The sequence below is a fragment of the Drosophila yakuba genome, chromosome X, assembly GCF_016746365.2.
Source record: "Drosophila yakuba strain Tai18E2 chromosome X, Prin_Dyak_Tai18E2_2.1, whole genome shotgun sequence".
Taxonomy (NCBI): Eukaryota; Metazoa; Arthropoda; class Insecta; order Diptera; family Drosophilidae; genus Drosophila; species Drosophila yakuba.
This window is the reverse complement of record NC_052526.2, coordinates 15,139,297-15,155,159: the sequence shown is the minus strand read 5'-3', so window position 1 is coordinate 15,155,159 and position 15,863 is coordinate 15,139,297. Positions and strand designations below refer to the sequence as shown.

Below are 15,863 nucleotides of genomic sequence, written 5' to 3'. Positions count from 1 at the left end.
AGCGCCAGCGTTGCCAGACGGCGCCGAAAGCTCCTAAATCCAGCGATCCAACCACGCAAACAGCTGTTTTAAGTCGGCTAGCAAATGTTGTTTACCGACGTAACGCGTGTTTGCATTTCGTATTTTCGGCGTCGAATATTTTGGATGCTGGCCAAGAGATAACACAGCGGCCTTATCACCGTGTCAGCGGGTCAGGGGTCACGGCTTATCGTTATCGCTTATCAGTGCAGGCGTCCTGCCATCGCCGGCGACTCTTTTCCATACATTTTGCGGCAGTTCCCAATCGAACGCAGACGTGTGAGTATTACCCCCAAGTCAAATACAAAATTTAAAAACACAACCAATAATATTTGGCATATTTGGCAGCGATTTCACGGGGTTACATAGACATGCAGCTGGCGCGCTCTACACTGCCACAAAAGCTTCGCTTTTGCCTTAGCCGGGACCTGAACACCCAAGTTCAAGTTGGCAACCCGGTTAACGGGTTTCGCGCAGCGAGAACTGCGAGCGGAGCTTTAACTCGCGTCGCTTCCAAAAATTACCAACACCAACAACATCAACATCATCCATTGGCGTTCTTTGGGCCGGCGATCAGACGATATTCGGACGCCAAGCAGAGCACTTTGAAGGTGAGTTCGCCGCAGCAAGTGGACAGCCCAGCCAGGCGATTGATTAACTGCGCCTAATTGGCTGCCCTTGCAGCTCGATTGCCCCCCCATTTCTCGCAGTGATCGCGGTAAAGTGCGTGTTTTAATACATTACATAAGGACGCTGGTTCTCTGGCTCCGCTCTGCCATGTGCTTCGCTGCCACGCCAACCATGTGTTCCTACCCTTACGTGGGTCATTCCAACGTTTGATACCCTATAACCAAGTCATTTGCATGTCGTGAGCAGTGTTATCTTATAGATTGAGCTGATTGTCCAGTATCTATGTAGTTTGAAAGCGCGCCTAAAGTATGTGCCATGTATTTCTGTCAGTGTATGCCCAGCACATTATTCGTTTGTAGCTCCAAGTGAGAGTAATCTAAAGTCGGCTTATTTTTGATTCACATTCGCTAACTCAGCCTTAAACTCGTTTTTGGGCCTACTCGAATTTCTTTGGCCCTGTCAACAATTGTTGTTGTTGTTATATTCTCGTCTGCACTTGTCTAAACATGCAAACTGATAGCGCAAAGGAAAAACATGGAAAACCATCTGGCAATGACCATTAAATCGAATTTCCAATGCATATAGAATCTATATATATTGCGAGTGGCTTTAAATTAGCGTTCAATTTGGGGGGAAATACCAGTTTATAGTTGCTAAAAGGTAAAAATAGCAGTGTGAGTTTAAAATATAGGTATATCAGAAATAGAGAAAAAGTAGAAAACAGTTGCAGTTTGCAGCTGAAAACCTTGATGAATTCCAGTAGAGATGCATAATTGCTTGGAAATTCCAGGCCATGTTCGCCATTTCCAGTGCACACACACACAAGCTTCCCGATCTTTCCAAAGTGCGTCAGCTGCAAAGGGGGCAGTGTCCTTATCGTGCGGCCACTTGAACTGGTGACCCAGACGGCTGAGATTCATGGGGAGCGATAGGAGGATCGCAAATAGCTGGAATCCCATCCATGGGGGGTAGCATTCTCGAACACGGGCGTCTTATGTTTGTATGTACTATAGTAGCAGTGGTGGCCAATCTAATCGGTGGATTTGGAGCGCCTCTCGAGCGGTTGCCATGGTGCATCCAGGCGTAATCTGCGCCTGGCGATAGCTACGCTCCGAATCCAAATCCGAATCCGACCAACACCTTATCGCCGAAACTTTTCCAATGCTATAGATGCCAGTGCTATTTGAACCCATTGAACCCGTATTTGTTTGTGCATTTTCGCCATCCGCGACGTGGGAAACATAAATAAATATTTTTGTTGTTTATAAAAACGGAAAGCTGACCAGGCAGCCGAGCATTTTCCACAAGCCGCACAAATCCAACGAACGTCTTGGCGAGCGCATCGCATTGCAAATCATAATATACTACTATATACTTTCTACTATATATTATATACTTTATACTATATATTATATACTTTATACTATATACGAGTCCCAATCCTGCTATACAAACAGAACATGGCCGATCAGAAGATGCTGCAAACCCCGCTGGCGGCGGGCGATCCGGAGCTGGCCGAGCTGATCAAGAAGGAGAAGGAGCGACAGCGCGAGGGTCTCGAGATGATCGCCAGTGAGAACTTCACCTCGGTGGCGGTCCTCGAGAGCCTGAGCTCCTGCCTGACCAACAAGTACTCCGAGGGCTATCCCGGCAAGAGGTGGGTGCATTAGATTACCTGCTGAATCCGAACTAATCTCGGGCATTCCTTCCCCCTTTGCAGGTACTACGGTGGCAATGAGTACATCGATCGCATCGAGCTGCTGGCCCAGCAACGTGGACGCGAGCTGTTCAACCTGGCGGAGGAGAAGTGGGGCGTGAATGTGCAGCCGTACTCCGGTTCGCCGGCCAATCTGGCTGTGTACACAGGCGTCTGCCGGCCTCACGATCGCATCATGGGTCTGGATCTGCCCGATGGCGGTCACTTGACGCACGGCTTCTTTACGCCCACCAAGAAGATATCGGCCACATCCATATTCTTCGAGAGCATGCCGTACAAAGTGAATCCGGAGACGGGCATCATTGACTACGACAAGTTGGCGGAGGCGGCAAAGACTTTCCGGCCGCAGATCATCATTGCGGGCATTTCGTGCTACTCCCGACTGCTGGACTACGCACGATTCCGTCAGATATGCGATGATGTGGGCGCCTACCTGATGGCCGACATGGCCCATGTGGCGGGCATTGTGGCCGCCGGCTTGATACCATCGCCATTCGAATGGGCGGACATTGTGACCACCACCACGCACAAGACGCTGCGCGGTCCACGCGCCGGCGTCATCTTCTTCCGCAAGGGTGTGCGCAGCACCAAGGCCAATGGCGACAAGGTCCTGTACGATCTGGAGGAGCGCATCAACCAGGCGGTCTTCCCCTCACTCCAAGGTGGTCCGCACAACAATGCCGTCGCCGGCATTGCCACCGCCTTCAGGCAGGCCAAGAGTCCCGAATTCAAGGCATACCAGACGCAGGTGCTCAAGAACGCCAAGGTCCTGTGCGATGGCCTCATCTCGCGCGGCTATCAGGTGGCCACCGGCGGCACCGATGTCCATTTGGTGCTGGTCGATGTGCGCAAGGCTGGCCTCACCGGCGCCAAGGCCGAGTACATACTCGAGGAGGTGGGCATCGCGTGCAACAAGAACACCGTGCCCGGCGACAAGTCCGCCATGAATCCCTCGGGCATCCGTCTGGGCACACCCGCCCTGACCACTCGCGGCCTTGCCGAGCAGGACATCGAACAGGTGGTGGCCTTCATCGATGCCGCACTCAAGGTGGGCGCCCAGGCAGCCAAGCTGACCAGCAGTCCCAAGCTGGCCGACTACCACAAGACGCTGGCCGAGAATGTGGAGCTGAAGGGCCAGGTGGACACGATCCGCAACAACGTCGCCCAGTTCAGCAGGAAGTTCCCGCTGCCCGGCTTGGAGACCCTATAGGTTCCCAGCTTCCTGCTCCCTGCTCCCCATTTGTTTCGCCTTCTGATGATATATATATACCCTCGAAAAATCCGTTCCGCTTGCGAAAGTGGAAGTAAATAGTCGCTAAGCCATTAAACGCATTTCAATTTACATACCATAGCTATGGAGTTTTATTTGGAATGGCATCGCTAATATGTACACGAAACTATGCTTTGCTATTCGACTTGATTCGAAGTTGGTTTTAGGATAATACAAAGGCATTTCCGCACAAGGAATACCAAAATCAATAAAACTATGTAAACTAACCACGGAGCATTGCTAATCCTTGGCTACTTGGCTGTTTGCTTCGAGCAAATTCCTTTCTGGAACCGGAAGTGTTCCATAGTTATGGCTATAGTTCCATAGTTATGGCTATAGTTCCATAGTTATGGCTATAGTTCCATAGTTATGGCTATAGTTCCATAGTTATGGCTATAGTTCCATAGTTATGGCTATAGTTCCATAGTTAGGATGTATGATGGATATATGTGTAATGGTAATGGCTCAGTGATCGGTGTACTCGATCTTGGTGAATCCCTTGGTCGAGCAGCCCATTTCGCGATGGAAGCGCGAGTTGTGCGTGGACAGGGACCACTTGGTCTTGAAGCTCTTCGTGCAGATGAAGCACTCGTGCTCCTTGCCCTGGATCTCCGAGTGCCTGGAGGCGATGTGTCTGCGCAGTGCGTTCACCGACTTCAAATGCCTGCTGCAGATGCTGCAGCTCAGCGGTGCGAGGCTGGTCTCCTGTGCGTTCTCCTCATCGCTGCCTGCTGCGATGGCAGTTGGTGCCGCTGATGCAGTTGCTCCACTTGCAGGCGCGGAAGCTCCTGGCGCTCGGCTCACTGATTCCGGCACAGCTTCCTGCTTCAAAGCGGCTGTAAGTGGAAGAGGAAGTGGAAGTTTCAATGAGATCGCTGCACAAGGAGTATGAGTATGAGCCCAAGTAAGAAGTGGTTTGCAATTGAAATGGTTTACATGAATTCTTTTATTTTCTCTCCCTCTCTTTTTCGCCTTCTCTGCAGCTATCTATCTGCCATCTCTGTCTCTTTTCGGTTGCTAGCCAAACGAATTTGAAATTGTTTAATTTAGTTTCATTTCATTTCATTCGCTGGCGAATCGTGTGGCGGCAAATCAATCAATCTACGTACACATGGCTTAGACTTAGTGTGTTTTGGGTTTGGAATCAGTATCGGTATCTCTGCCACTTCCGCCCAAAAACTGATCCGTAATCCCAGTCGGGCCGTAAAAACCCCCATTCATGTTTCGTTGATAAATTCGCAATACGGTGAGTGGATGCCGGGCGAGATTGGGTGAAACTGGTGGCTAGGTGACTTGATGGCTTGGTGGGTGGTGGTGGTTCTGCTGGAGGATCACGGCCGGCGAGAACGTTGGGAACGGATGGTCAGTTTGGGCATTGGCCGTGTTTAGAGATATAACATTAACTATATGTTGTGTATACATAGATCGATAAGTAATACGTATGAGTTGTTCCATTTAACTAGATTATCTTTAGTATGCATGGGTTTTGGGTTTTGGATTTTGAGTTTGTCTTGGAGAGGATTTCTACAGGTTTCGATTTCTTGATTCTCGTTTTTTTTCTTTCTTGTTTTTTCTCGCTTTTTTTTCTTCTTTTTCTCGTTTTTTTCTTCTTTTTCTCGTTTTTTTCTTGTTTTTTTCTTGTTTTTTTCTTTTTTTTAATTTTTCTTCTTTTTTTTTTTGTTTCGTTTTGGAAAATACTTTCAACTAATCCTAGCGTACGCGCTATGACTTCCGTTTTCACTTGGCTCGTGTGGGCTGCTACTCAACTAAGTTATACCAAACTAAACTTAACTAAACTATGTCCGCTCGAATTTGTAGGGAGGGGGAGGGAGTTCGGGGGGGAGGGAGGGTGGTGTCTTAAACTAAACTAGAACTAATTTAGCTAATTTACAATCAACTGCCAACGCTGTAACGCTGTAACGCTTTAACGCTTTGATGCTGAACACAGATGGCCAAAAGCGCGCTGGATAATTGGATTCAATATCGTCGTTAAATTTGTACACAAGGGGTATTTCCTCTCATTTTCTCCACTTCTCTGTTGTTTTGAGCAAAGTACAGAGCTTCTTCTGGGAATCGAATTGGGTCAGAGAATCTCCGCTGGCACTGCCACAGAAATCTCTTCTTTTTTTTTGGGTCGTCTTAGAGTAAGTTAAGTCGCCTAGGCTCTATATACAAAACTGAATAATATCAGAGTTTTAAGAAATACATATCGAGGGGTTGTTTAAGAGCTAAAATAAAGTGATCAATATGGGGTATACTACATACTCGTATGTAGGTGTAACATTAATAACCTACAATCAAATTGAATTTCTGTTCTCTTGCACATAGTATCACTCTATCTGAGCTATTAAGCACCCAAAAAGTGCTCTCAAATCATCCAAAATTCCTGTGTTCTCGGTGTTTGGTGTGTTTTGTGTGTGTGTGTTTGTTTTTTTATATACATTATGGTGTGTCAATGGATTTTGAGGGCGTGTAACTGGCCGTCGATATAATAGAGAAGTACCTAAAGCAAATTGGTAGACTAAAATACAAGTGGTACATGTACGCATTACGTGGACACATGACATGGCTTGGTCAACGACGGGATCACCAGCTCCACTCTTTGAACTCTTCCAACTGACTGACCGCATCGACTTAGTGGCTATCAAGGGAATATATATATAAATTTATATATATAGAACTATGTGGGGTTAAGCGCTGAGAGTAGCGCTTCGTACTCCTTTCTGCTATGCATTCAAGTTGACAAATTTGGCTAGTTTATCGTTTTGGGGGCCTTTGATGGAAATACGAGGGAATGGGCTGGTTGATTGGCTGGCTGGCTGGCTGCTCGCTAAGCTGGACGTAATTAACTATATATCTCTCCCCTATAACCTTATAACCTATCGATCCCAATCCAGATGCAGATGCAGCTCCAGTTGCAGATCAAGATGCTGTTCCGGCGCGCAAGCGACCGAGGCTTATGAATACGCATCAGTTCTCCGTCTTGATGGCCACCTTCTGCTCGTGCGAGATGCGTATGTGCTCACGCAGACTGTACTTGTTCTTGAAATTCTTATTGCACAGATCGCATTTGCGCGGCGGTTGCGGTGTGTGTTGGGTGCGAATATGTCTCCAAAGATTAACCGTGGTTATAACCATTTTGCAAAACTGACATTCTGTCCACTTATTATTGGGCGAATCTAAAAATATACAGAAAATACGTACAATCAGTATAACAGTCTCGATTGCTGCTTGATCCCTAAAAATTCACTGGGTAGAACACACCATTTATCGTTTTGGAGACATATTCGACAAACCACAACAACTAATAGTTACAAAAAGAACATAGGAACATAACATTTAACAAATAAACCAACATAAAAGCCATGAAAATACAAAGTAAATAATGGACAAGCTTATGAAATAAATAAACAAAATACACTTATACATCAAGTACATGTCTTTCTGCATCAATTCAATTCGCTTTATACAACTAAAAACCCTTTTTTAAAGTACAAAAATATCTTAAAATTGCAAAAACTTCTTAAAACTTGTAAGTAAACCTAAGTCATACTCACCATTTGTCCCGCTGGCCTTGCTGTCCGATTTGACCGGCGTCACAGACACCGTAGTCGAGGGACCAGTCGTCGCACCGCCGCCACCCGAATCCTCCATCACTTGGCCGGAACCCGCACCCGTCGTCCCGCTGGCGGTGCCCAGCAATCGGGCTACAATGCATAAATCGGTTCAATAACCACGATGCAATTTTATGAAAAATCGCAAATATAACTCACTCATCTCAATGGCAATTTCGGCGTTGTCCGCATCCGCCTGGTACTTCTCCTCCATTTCGGACTCGGTGAGTATCTCGTACTCGGAGGAGTACTGCGCCACATTCTGCGCCGCTGCGTTGGTGGCATCCTGCGACGTTTGTGGCGTTGCTCCATCCGACAGGCGGTCATCCACCTCGCCGACAATGTAATCGGGTATGTCCATCTTGACGGCGCCACGCAGGAAAGTCATCTCGGCAGCTAAAACATCGAAATCGATGGTTAAATGAATGTCTAAGCACAAGGGCAAACGCTCCAGACTCACTCTTCACTATGGTCTGCTCATCTTTGACGGCATAGTCAACGGTTTCGGTGGTGTACATGTTGTCGTCGTCGTCCGAGAACGTAATCTTTCGCTTCTTGACCGAACTGGTCGCCGGCAGGGCCACCGCATTGGTGATGGTCAGGTGTTGCGTCTGCACGGGAGTCGTTTGTTGCTGCTGTGATTGCTGTTGCTGCTGCTGTTGTTGTTGCTGCTGCTGCTGCTGTGGGGGCGGCGCCGATTGCACTTGAATGTGCTGGATCTGGGTGGTTTGTACATGGTGATGCTGCTGCTGTTGCTGCTGGACCTGCAGCTGCTGTGCCGCTGCTGCGGCTGCTGCGACCACCTGCGATTGCACCTGGCTGGCGGTGGTGGCCTGCAGCAACGTGGCCGTGGGTATTTCGATGGTTTGCGTAGCTGTTTGCGCCTGGGCCACATTGGACACCTGCTGCTGCTGCTGCTGCTGCTCGTTGACCGCGCGTATGGTGCTCGGTATGGTCTTGATCAGCTTGTGCTCGCTGATCAGCGGCGCCACTGGAATCTGCGGCTTCTCCTTCTCCTCGGCGGTGAGCCCCTGGACGGCCAGCAGCTCGGCGGTTTGCAGGAACGATTGCAGCGCCTCCTGCTGCACATTGACTTCGCCCTAAAAACGTAAGAGCAATTAGTGTTTGGTGCATTTAAAAGTATGAAAAAACTATTGGCAAATACACACCTGGTACATGAACTCGATAATCGAGTTGAGATCCTCGAACTTGATGAACTTAAATATAATGACCGGATGCGGATGTGGATTCTCCTTGAAGATCTCCTTGAAGTACGACGAGCACGAGGATAGCACCACCTTGTGGGCCTTGATCCTGCGCCCATCCACACACAGGCTGACGTCCACGAAGTCATCGTTCAGCCGATGGTTGTCCAGGGAGTAGGTGAGGTGGCGCAGGTAGTTGTTCCACCGCAGCGAGTACTGCTGGGTGGTGGCCATTGTGGCGGCGTCCTCTCTGCGTCCGCCTCCTAGCCCCCCCTTCTAGTCCACTCCCGCTCGCCCGTCCAGCTGCCGCACCTGGTTCCACTGCCTCCGGATCCGGCTCCCCCTCTTCCACTTCCTCTTCCTCGACCGCCTCCTCTTCCTCTTTCCAGTCCAATCCAATTAGCGGCAATAATTCCCGGGAAGGGAGGAAGCTGCCCGCCTTGGCAAAAAAAAGTGGCGAATATGGAAGTGCTCCGGTTTTTTTTTTTTGCGGCCCCTTGCAACGATGCGGCAACGTGCGGATCCCGTTCTCTGGACTTGGGACCGCTCGCACTCTCTGTTTTGAGCGCTTTTATGGCGTTTGTTTACGGCGCTGCTCGCACACACGAATACGGATATTTTTATATTCTATGCCAAACAAAAATATTATACGCCTCCATTTTGTTTTTTGACAATTTCGTTGCAACCCTGCGTGTGCTGCCACCTAACTGAAGGGGGGCTGCCATTCGAGCCGGCAGGTGGCGTGTCGCCAGTGCTGCCACATCGACAGCGTGACAGTTTGGCGGGATATTTAAAAATAATACTAACAACTGTATAATTATTCTGATTTTAATTCGAACTATAAAAGCATGTGAGTGCGTAACAATTAAATGCAAAAAACAGAATTAACCAATGGCTGGAGTATAGTTTGTTATACTACCACAGACGCACTAGAAATCGGAATATCAGGCGCAACAGAAAGCTATAGACGATGCCACGGCACAGAAAGTCCAGCACGTAGAAGATCTTCACGCGGAATCGGGCGGCACTGCTGCTCTCGGGACTCTCCTTCAAGAGGAACTCCTTGGCGCCGCGAATGCCGTGCTGGAAGAACTCCGTGTAATTGATATTGGCGTGCTGCATGAAGCCAAACGTGGAGCTGAAATCAAACGATAGATCAATAGCTAGCTATGGCAGCTCAAAGGTAACTACTCACACTTCGTTGGCCGGAACGACATCGTGCAGTGCCCGGAAATTGTTGTTCTGAAAGTGCCACTCGGTCATCGCGAACACCTGCAGCGCACTGAAGGCGGCGAAAATGCGGCGTTGCAGCTTCATCAGGCTGAAGAAGGCATAAACACGTATACATTAAAACTTTCCCCCCAAAATCCGCAACTTTTGCGCAACTTACAAGGGCTTCTCATTATAGAGACGCAGCAAAGTGTCCACCACGATGGCCATGAGCAGGTGCATGGTGCAGAACTGAAAGTTAAATCAGGGTCAGGTTAAATGCGTATCCGTCTTATGCCATACTAATGCCCAAACTCACGCGCACAAAGTGAAGAACCGGACAGGTGGTCATCCCGCCGCCGGGCAGCCAGAGAGTCTTCTCGAAGGGATTCTTGCGAATGAACGTCTTACCGATCTCGATCACCTCGCCCATGGTGATCGGTGATATATTCGCCGTCGCGCAGTTGACCACATACAGTTCGCTGTCCTTGGTCCGCGATTTCGATTCACCCATGAACTTGTACACCGATGTGATCAGCGTACGGGCCACAATATCGGCGGGCACAAAATCGGCCACAATATTGGGATCACAGTTCTGGGAGCGCAGTATGCCCACGCCGCAGGCCACCAGGAGACCGGTGGGCCCATTGAAGTTGTCCGCCCAGCCGGGCATGGGCTCCTCAATTGTGGACACCACTATCGATGGCCGGAAGATGAAGATGGGCAGTCTGTCCCTGTACTCATTGACCACCTGCTCGGCCAAGCTTTTGGTAAAGGTGTACGTATTCGGCTGAAAGTTACCATATCTGCAGGGTATATACCATGTTACCATGTTACCATGTTGGATTCCAGTTGAATTCGACACTACTCACTTGAGATTGAAGATGTCCAGGATCTGCGCATCGTAGGTCTCCGCCAATTTGATAGTGGTCCGCCAGTCGGCCAGCGGCGGATAGACGCGCTCCTCCACCTCCAGTACACTCGGATTCGAGTAGGTGGTGGACACGTGGACAAAGGCCTTCAGTTGGGGCCACTCCAGGGCCAGCTTGACCAGCTCATGGGTGCCACGCGTGTTCAGTAGTATGGCCGTGCTCAGGGCATCATCGAAGCTACAAACATAATGTATCAATGATGTATATATATTGCACATCCTGGACAATATACGCACCGCACACTGGCCGCCGAGTGGTAGACAATGTTGACATTGCGCAGCCGCTCCAGATCCGCCTTGGCAATGCCCAGGCCAAGTTGCTCCACGTCGCCGGCAATGGCCACCAGTTTGGAGCGGGCATCGGGCTGCTCCCGTCGCAGCCGTTCGTACAGCCTCGTTTCCCACTGCTGCTGCAGGCGCTCCTCAATGGTGTGGCCCTTTTTGGGTCGCATCAGCACATAGATGCGGCCCAGTTTGGGACACGAGCGCAGCAGCTTCTCGATCAGAGCCTTGCCCACGAATCCTGCGCAAAGATATCAAGATTATTCCAAATATAGCAACATCTTTTGGGTTGGCAAAAGGCAAGTCATATGTATATACCCACCGGAGGCGCCCGTCACGAATATTTCCTGATCCTGGAAAGCTTCCGGTATGGTCATGGTGTTTTGGTTTTCGTTCGATATCCGTATATCAATCCGCACGTGTCGCAGCTCCAAGTGGTTCTGTGCGAAGTACGGCGGACTCACGGCGGGAATATTGAAATCCGGCCAATCACGCCGTTGACCTTTTCGCCAAAAGGGATCACATCGCTGAATATTCAGTTGTTAGGAGGCTCACACTATGTAAGCGTTGAGTGCGATACCCTGTAGAAAGTGGGGCGCAGCCAACATACATATCATATCATATCCACATAGATACAACAAATATGCCCAATATAAACCCTATAATACTATTATATTCTAATTATTCCATTATTTGTAGTGGTATTCTCTAAATTCGGATTGCTTTTAATTAGGCGTACTGATTATTTGAATTTTCGGGTATTCGAATATCGAAAAGAGCCACTATCTACATATGTATGTATGTACATACATACATATATTTGAACGCTCAAGGTGCTACTAAATCCGTTGCGAACAAAAACAATGGAGAACAGCTAGAAACGCAAGAAGAAGAAGAACGAGATCAACAAAAACGGAACCGTTGAACCTCGAGAATCAAAGGAGAAAGCACAATAAGATAACTTTTACCGTAGCACCCGAGCGCCAAATCAAGCAGAGCCCATAATTACACTGGCAGAAATAAAATCGAAGTCGTACTAATATCTAAATATTAGAAACATTTAAAAAAATAATTTTATCTGAACATATATATTTGTCAAGTGAATTAAGTAAATTCATGAATCCCAAATCGCAACACCTTTTTTCCGGTGCACTGCATTGCACGTGCGAGTGAGAGAAAGATAGTGGCCGCATGAATGGAAAATGTTTGGGAAAAACCGGATAAACGGCGCTTGCAGCCGCTTCTTTTGGCCAAACTGATGGATGAAACTATGCCAGCGATTTGTGTTAGCGTGTTCGCCTTATTATCTCGACTTTTATTTGGATCTTGGCCATTTAAAACGGCACTTTAATCGCATCATTAGCCCGCATGCGTGCATGCGTGTGAGCGAGATAGCCGCCGATCTTCGCAGCCTCAGTTCGTCGACCTCTTGCCCTCCTCCTCCTCTTCTTCCTATCCCTTTTCCACAGACAACCGTTGCAGTAACGGTAGTTATACAATACACATGTACCAAATTGTTCGCTTGTTGTTGTTGTTTCATTTCATCAGTTTTTCAGTTGCATTTTCACATTTTAATTAACATTTTCAGGCGTAAACTTATCAATCGATACGCATGCAATTAGAAAAGTGTACAAATCAAAAAAAATACATGTTTGCTTGTATGCTTGAATGTGTGTGAATATCGCACGCGAAACTGCAGCCAAGTGTGAGTGTGTGTTTGTGGGTGATTTTGCCGGCCGGCAAAAAAGTAGGAGAGAGATAGACAGACAGAGATGTAAGAGAGGAGAGGGCGAGGAGAGCAGCAGAGAGCGAGAGAAGGTGAGCGGGGGAAAGAGAAGACAGCTTTGATTTTCCTTTTTGTTTTCATATTTTTGTTTCACTTTGTTTATAATTACATCATAATTAAAAAATAATACATAAGGTTGCTGACGAATTGTACAAAACGCTAGTGTGTTGTTTGTGTTTTGCAATGTGTGTGTGTTCTTTTTACGCTTTGGGGAATATCTTTTTCAAGTTCTTCTTTATCTTGATGTCCTTGTCATGCCGCGAGTGTGTGTGTGAGCTTGTGGGTGTGCGTGTGTTGGGTGTTGTTGGTGTGTGTGTGGAATGGCAGAATATGCTTTTTCGCTTATTTTCATTTTTTGTAGTTCTTGTTATATTAAAGGTTTACAAATAAAAAAAAAAACAAAAAATACATAGTATATCATATCATATCTCAAGTGGAATAAATTAATTAAATTAATACGCTGGAACCACACAACACGCGCCCAAAACGATGATGATAATGATGATGGTGTGCAGGTGGTTCCGCTCTTTTCATCTTGTAGTTGGTGTTGTTGTTGATCTTGTTGTGCTGCACTCCAAACTTCCACCACTCGCACTTGCACTTTCGCTGCTGCTTCCTCGACTTCTCCTCCTCCAGCAGAATCACGATCCTTATCCTGATCCGCCTTCTCATCCTCCTGACGATCCTCCTGCCAAGACAAGCGAACCTTCTTAGAAGCACTTGCGGTGCACAATGGAGGGGCCGGACTCGTCGTACTCCTGCTTGGAGATCCACATCTGCTGGAAGGTGGACAGCGAAGCCAGGATGGAGCCACCGATCCAGACAGAGTACTTGCGCTCTGGTGGGGCAATGATCTTGATCTTCATGGTCGACGGGGCCAAGGCGGTGATCTCCTTCTGCATACGGTCGGCGATGCCAGGGTACATGGTGGTGCCACCAGACAGCACGGTGTTGGCATACAGATCCTTACGGATATCCACATCGCACTTCATGATGGAGTTGTAGGTGGTCTCGTGGATGCCGCAAGCCTCCATTCCCAAGAACGAGGGCTGGAACAGGGCCTCAGGGCAACGGAAACGCTCGTTGCCGATGGTGATGACCTGTCCGTCGGGAAGCTCGTAGGACTTCTCCAACGAGGAGCTGCTGGCAGCGGTGGCCATCTCCTGCTCGAAGTCCAGGGCAACGTAGCACAGCTTCTCCTTGATGTCACGGACGATTTCACGCTCAGCGGTGGTGGTGAAAGAGTAACCGCGCTCGGTCAGGATCTTCATCAGGTAGTCGGTCAAATCGCGACCAGCCAGATCCAGACGCAGGATGGCATGGGGCAGGGCATAACCCTCGTAGATGGGCACGGTGTGGGAGACACCATCGCCAGAGTCCAGCACGATACCGGTGGTACGACCGGAAGCGTACAGGGAGAGCACGGCCTGGATGGCCACATACATGGCGGGTGTGTTGAAGGTCTCGAACATGATCTGTGTCATCTTCTCACGGTTGGCCTTGGGGTTCAGCGGGGCCTCGGTCAGCAGCACGGGGTGCTCCTCAGGGGCCACACGCAGCTCATTGTAGAAGGTGTGGTGCCAGATCTTCTCCATATCGTCCCAGTTGGTCACGATACCGTGCTCAATGGGGTACTTCAGGGTGAGGATACCACGCTTGCTCTGAGCCTCATCACCCACGTACGAGTCCTTCTGGCCCATGCCGACCATCACACCCTGGTGACGGGGACGTCCCACAATCGATGGGAAGACGGCGCGGGGCGCATCGTCTCCGGCGAATCCGGCCTTGCACATGCCAGAGCCGTTGTCGACAACCAGAGCAGCAACTTCTTCGTCACACATTTTGTAAGCTGCAATGGAAAGAATGCGAGTTTGCCATTAGTTCGTGATTTACTTTTGCCATAGCGATCAATGAGGGCCAAAAACCAGAGAATTTGTATGGTTTTCTTGAAATTCTCTGATCTACCAAAGTACAATCGTTATAAAAAACTAACTAACATGTTTTACGAGTGGGAAACACTGCAATTTATTTAGTAACAAATTTTAATCTTGGGTTAATTGATTTAGAAAGGCAAATTTGTTCATAAAACAAAAAAAAAATATTTTTTTTTCCTACATATGTAAATACTTTTTCACTTAAAAACTAATTTTAAATTGCAATCAAATTTAAAAAAAAGTAATTGAAAAACCGTTACAGAAAAGAGAGGAATGGCAGCCCCACCCCGAAAAAATAAAACCGCAATACGAAAATGCCGAAAAGGGAGAAACTTCTGGACGACACTTAACGAATGCCGGTGCAAAGGAAAGCCGCCAAAGAGAGCACAGCTTTTGTAGCGTGTGTATGCGCCCTTAAAATGGCGGCTGCCTAAACTTGAAATTGGACTCCGAATCAATAGGGAACATAAAAATAAAAAAAAAGATACTAAATGCACTCCAAACAAGCTAACAATTATAAGTCGCGAAACTTTCGGAAGCCAGTTAAACTTTACCTTTTTGTTCGATTTAACAAATTCAAGGCGTGAAAACTACTGTAAACTCAAGTGGCGAGCTGAGCTGAGCGACCGCACGGTTTGAGAGGAATGACTGGAATGAACCGACTGGAAGTGGCTGGTGAATGTCGAATGCCAGTTAACTGCGTTTTTCGATCGCTGCCTGCGTCGGCGTCGCCGTAGGCGTCGCTCCCTCTCGCCATCTCGCTCGCTCTGCGCCATGGTCGCCATGGGTGCGAAAGAGAGCGCTGGTGTGTTGAGTTGCGGCGACCAACTTTTGTGACCATATATGGTCATGTTTCGAGGCGAAAAGCAAATCGTCGTCTGGCTTTCGCTCTCTCACACACACACACTCTCTTTCTCTCGCCATTTATGCGCGTGCATGTGTGTATATGTACGAATGGTCGAAGGTTTTCTCCATTTTTGCAACTACAACTTTGAAAAACCGGCAAAATTTTCAGCTTAAGCCGAAACGGCTGCCTACGTCACTATTTCCAAGAACCTGATCTAGTTTTATACATTATAATATGCATATTCCATACATATATGGATGGCCTGGCGTCTTGGAGCGTGGGAAAAAAAGAAAGTGTTGGCGAATTGATTTGCAAATTCAAAATTTGGCATATCTTTGGGTGAAATCGTGACACGCCCACATAAGCGATCTTGGTTTTTATCACTTATTAGATCCTAACTTTTGAATTGATTTTTTTGGT

The 15,863-nt window shown here is 48.0% G+C and overlaps 4 protein-coding genes across 5 annotated transcripts; 1 reads left to right on the top strand and 3 right to left on the bottom strand.

Annotated features, from left to right (window-relative positions):
• Nucleotides 1–106: 106 nt before the first annotated feature.
• LOC6525492 (serine hydroxymethyltransferase) lies at nt 107–3,716 on the top strand. Its single transcript, XM_002101291.4, has 4 exons — nt 107–297; nt 367–629; nt 2,106–2,305; nt 2,369–3,716. Exons 2-4 carry the CDS (start codon nt 390–392, stop codon nt 3,573–3,575), a joined length of 1,647 nt encoding a protein of 548 aa, XP_002101327.1. The 5' UTR covers nt 107–297; nt 367–389; the 3' UTR covers nt 3,576–3,716.
• LOC6525490 (transcription factor GAGA) lies at nt 3,698–9,137 on the bottom strand. Of its 2 annotated transcripts, none has more exons than XM_015190820.2 (5): nt 8,419–9,137; nt 7,710–8,349; nt 7,409–7,645; nt 7,193–7,342; nt 3,698–4,471 (listed from the first exon to the last, which is right to left on the bottom strand). In XM_015190820.2, the coding sequence occupies exons 1-5, from the start codon at nt 8,686–8,688 to the stop codon at nt 4,101–4,103; spliced, it is 1,668 nt and encodes a 555-aa protein (XP_015046306.1). In that variant the 5' UTR covers nt 8,689–9,137; the 3' UTR covers nt 3,698–4,100. The 2 variants fall into 2 exon arrangements, with proteins under 2 accessions (XP_015046306.1, XP_002101325.1); XM_002101289.3 differs by lacking the exon at nt 3,698–4,471 and adding an exon at nt 4,558–6,814 and having other exon boundaries at nt 8,419–9,133.
• A 127-nt stretch (nt 9,138–9,264) lies between these two features.
• On the bottom strand, nt 9,265–11,351 carry LOC6525489 (putative fatty acyl-CoA reductase CG5065). The gene is made up of 7 exons (XM_002101288.4): nt 11,199–11,351; nt 10,832–11,117; nt 10,536–10,772; nt 9,983–10,469; nt 9,845–9,915; nt 9,650–9,775; nt 9,265–9,592 (listed from the first exon to the last, which is right to left on the bottom strand). The coding sequence occupies exons 1-7, from the start codon at nt 11,251–11,253 to the stop codon at nt 9,370–9,372; spliced, it is 1,485 nt and encodes a 494-aa protein (XP_002101324.1). The 5' UTR covers nt 11,254–11,351; the 3' UTR covers nt 9,265–9,369.
• Nucleotides 11,352–13,203: 1,852 nt separating this feature from the next.
• On the bottom strand, nt 13,204–15,293 carry LOC6525488 (actin-5C). Its single transcript, XM_002101287.4, has 2 exons — nt 15,151–15,293; nt 13,204–14,511 (listed from the first exon to the last, which is right to left on the bottom strand). Exon 2 carries the CDS (start codon nt 14,501–14,503, stop codon nt 13,373–13,375), a length of 1,131 nt encoding a protein of 376 aa, XP_002101323.1. The 5' UTR covers nt 14,504–14,511; nt 15,151–15,293; the 3' UTR covers nt 13,204–13,372.
• Nucleotides 15,294–15,863: the final 570 nt, after the last annotated feature.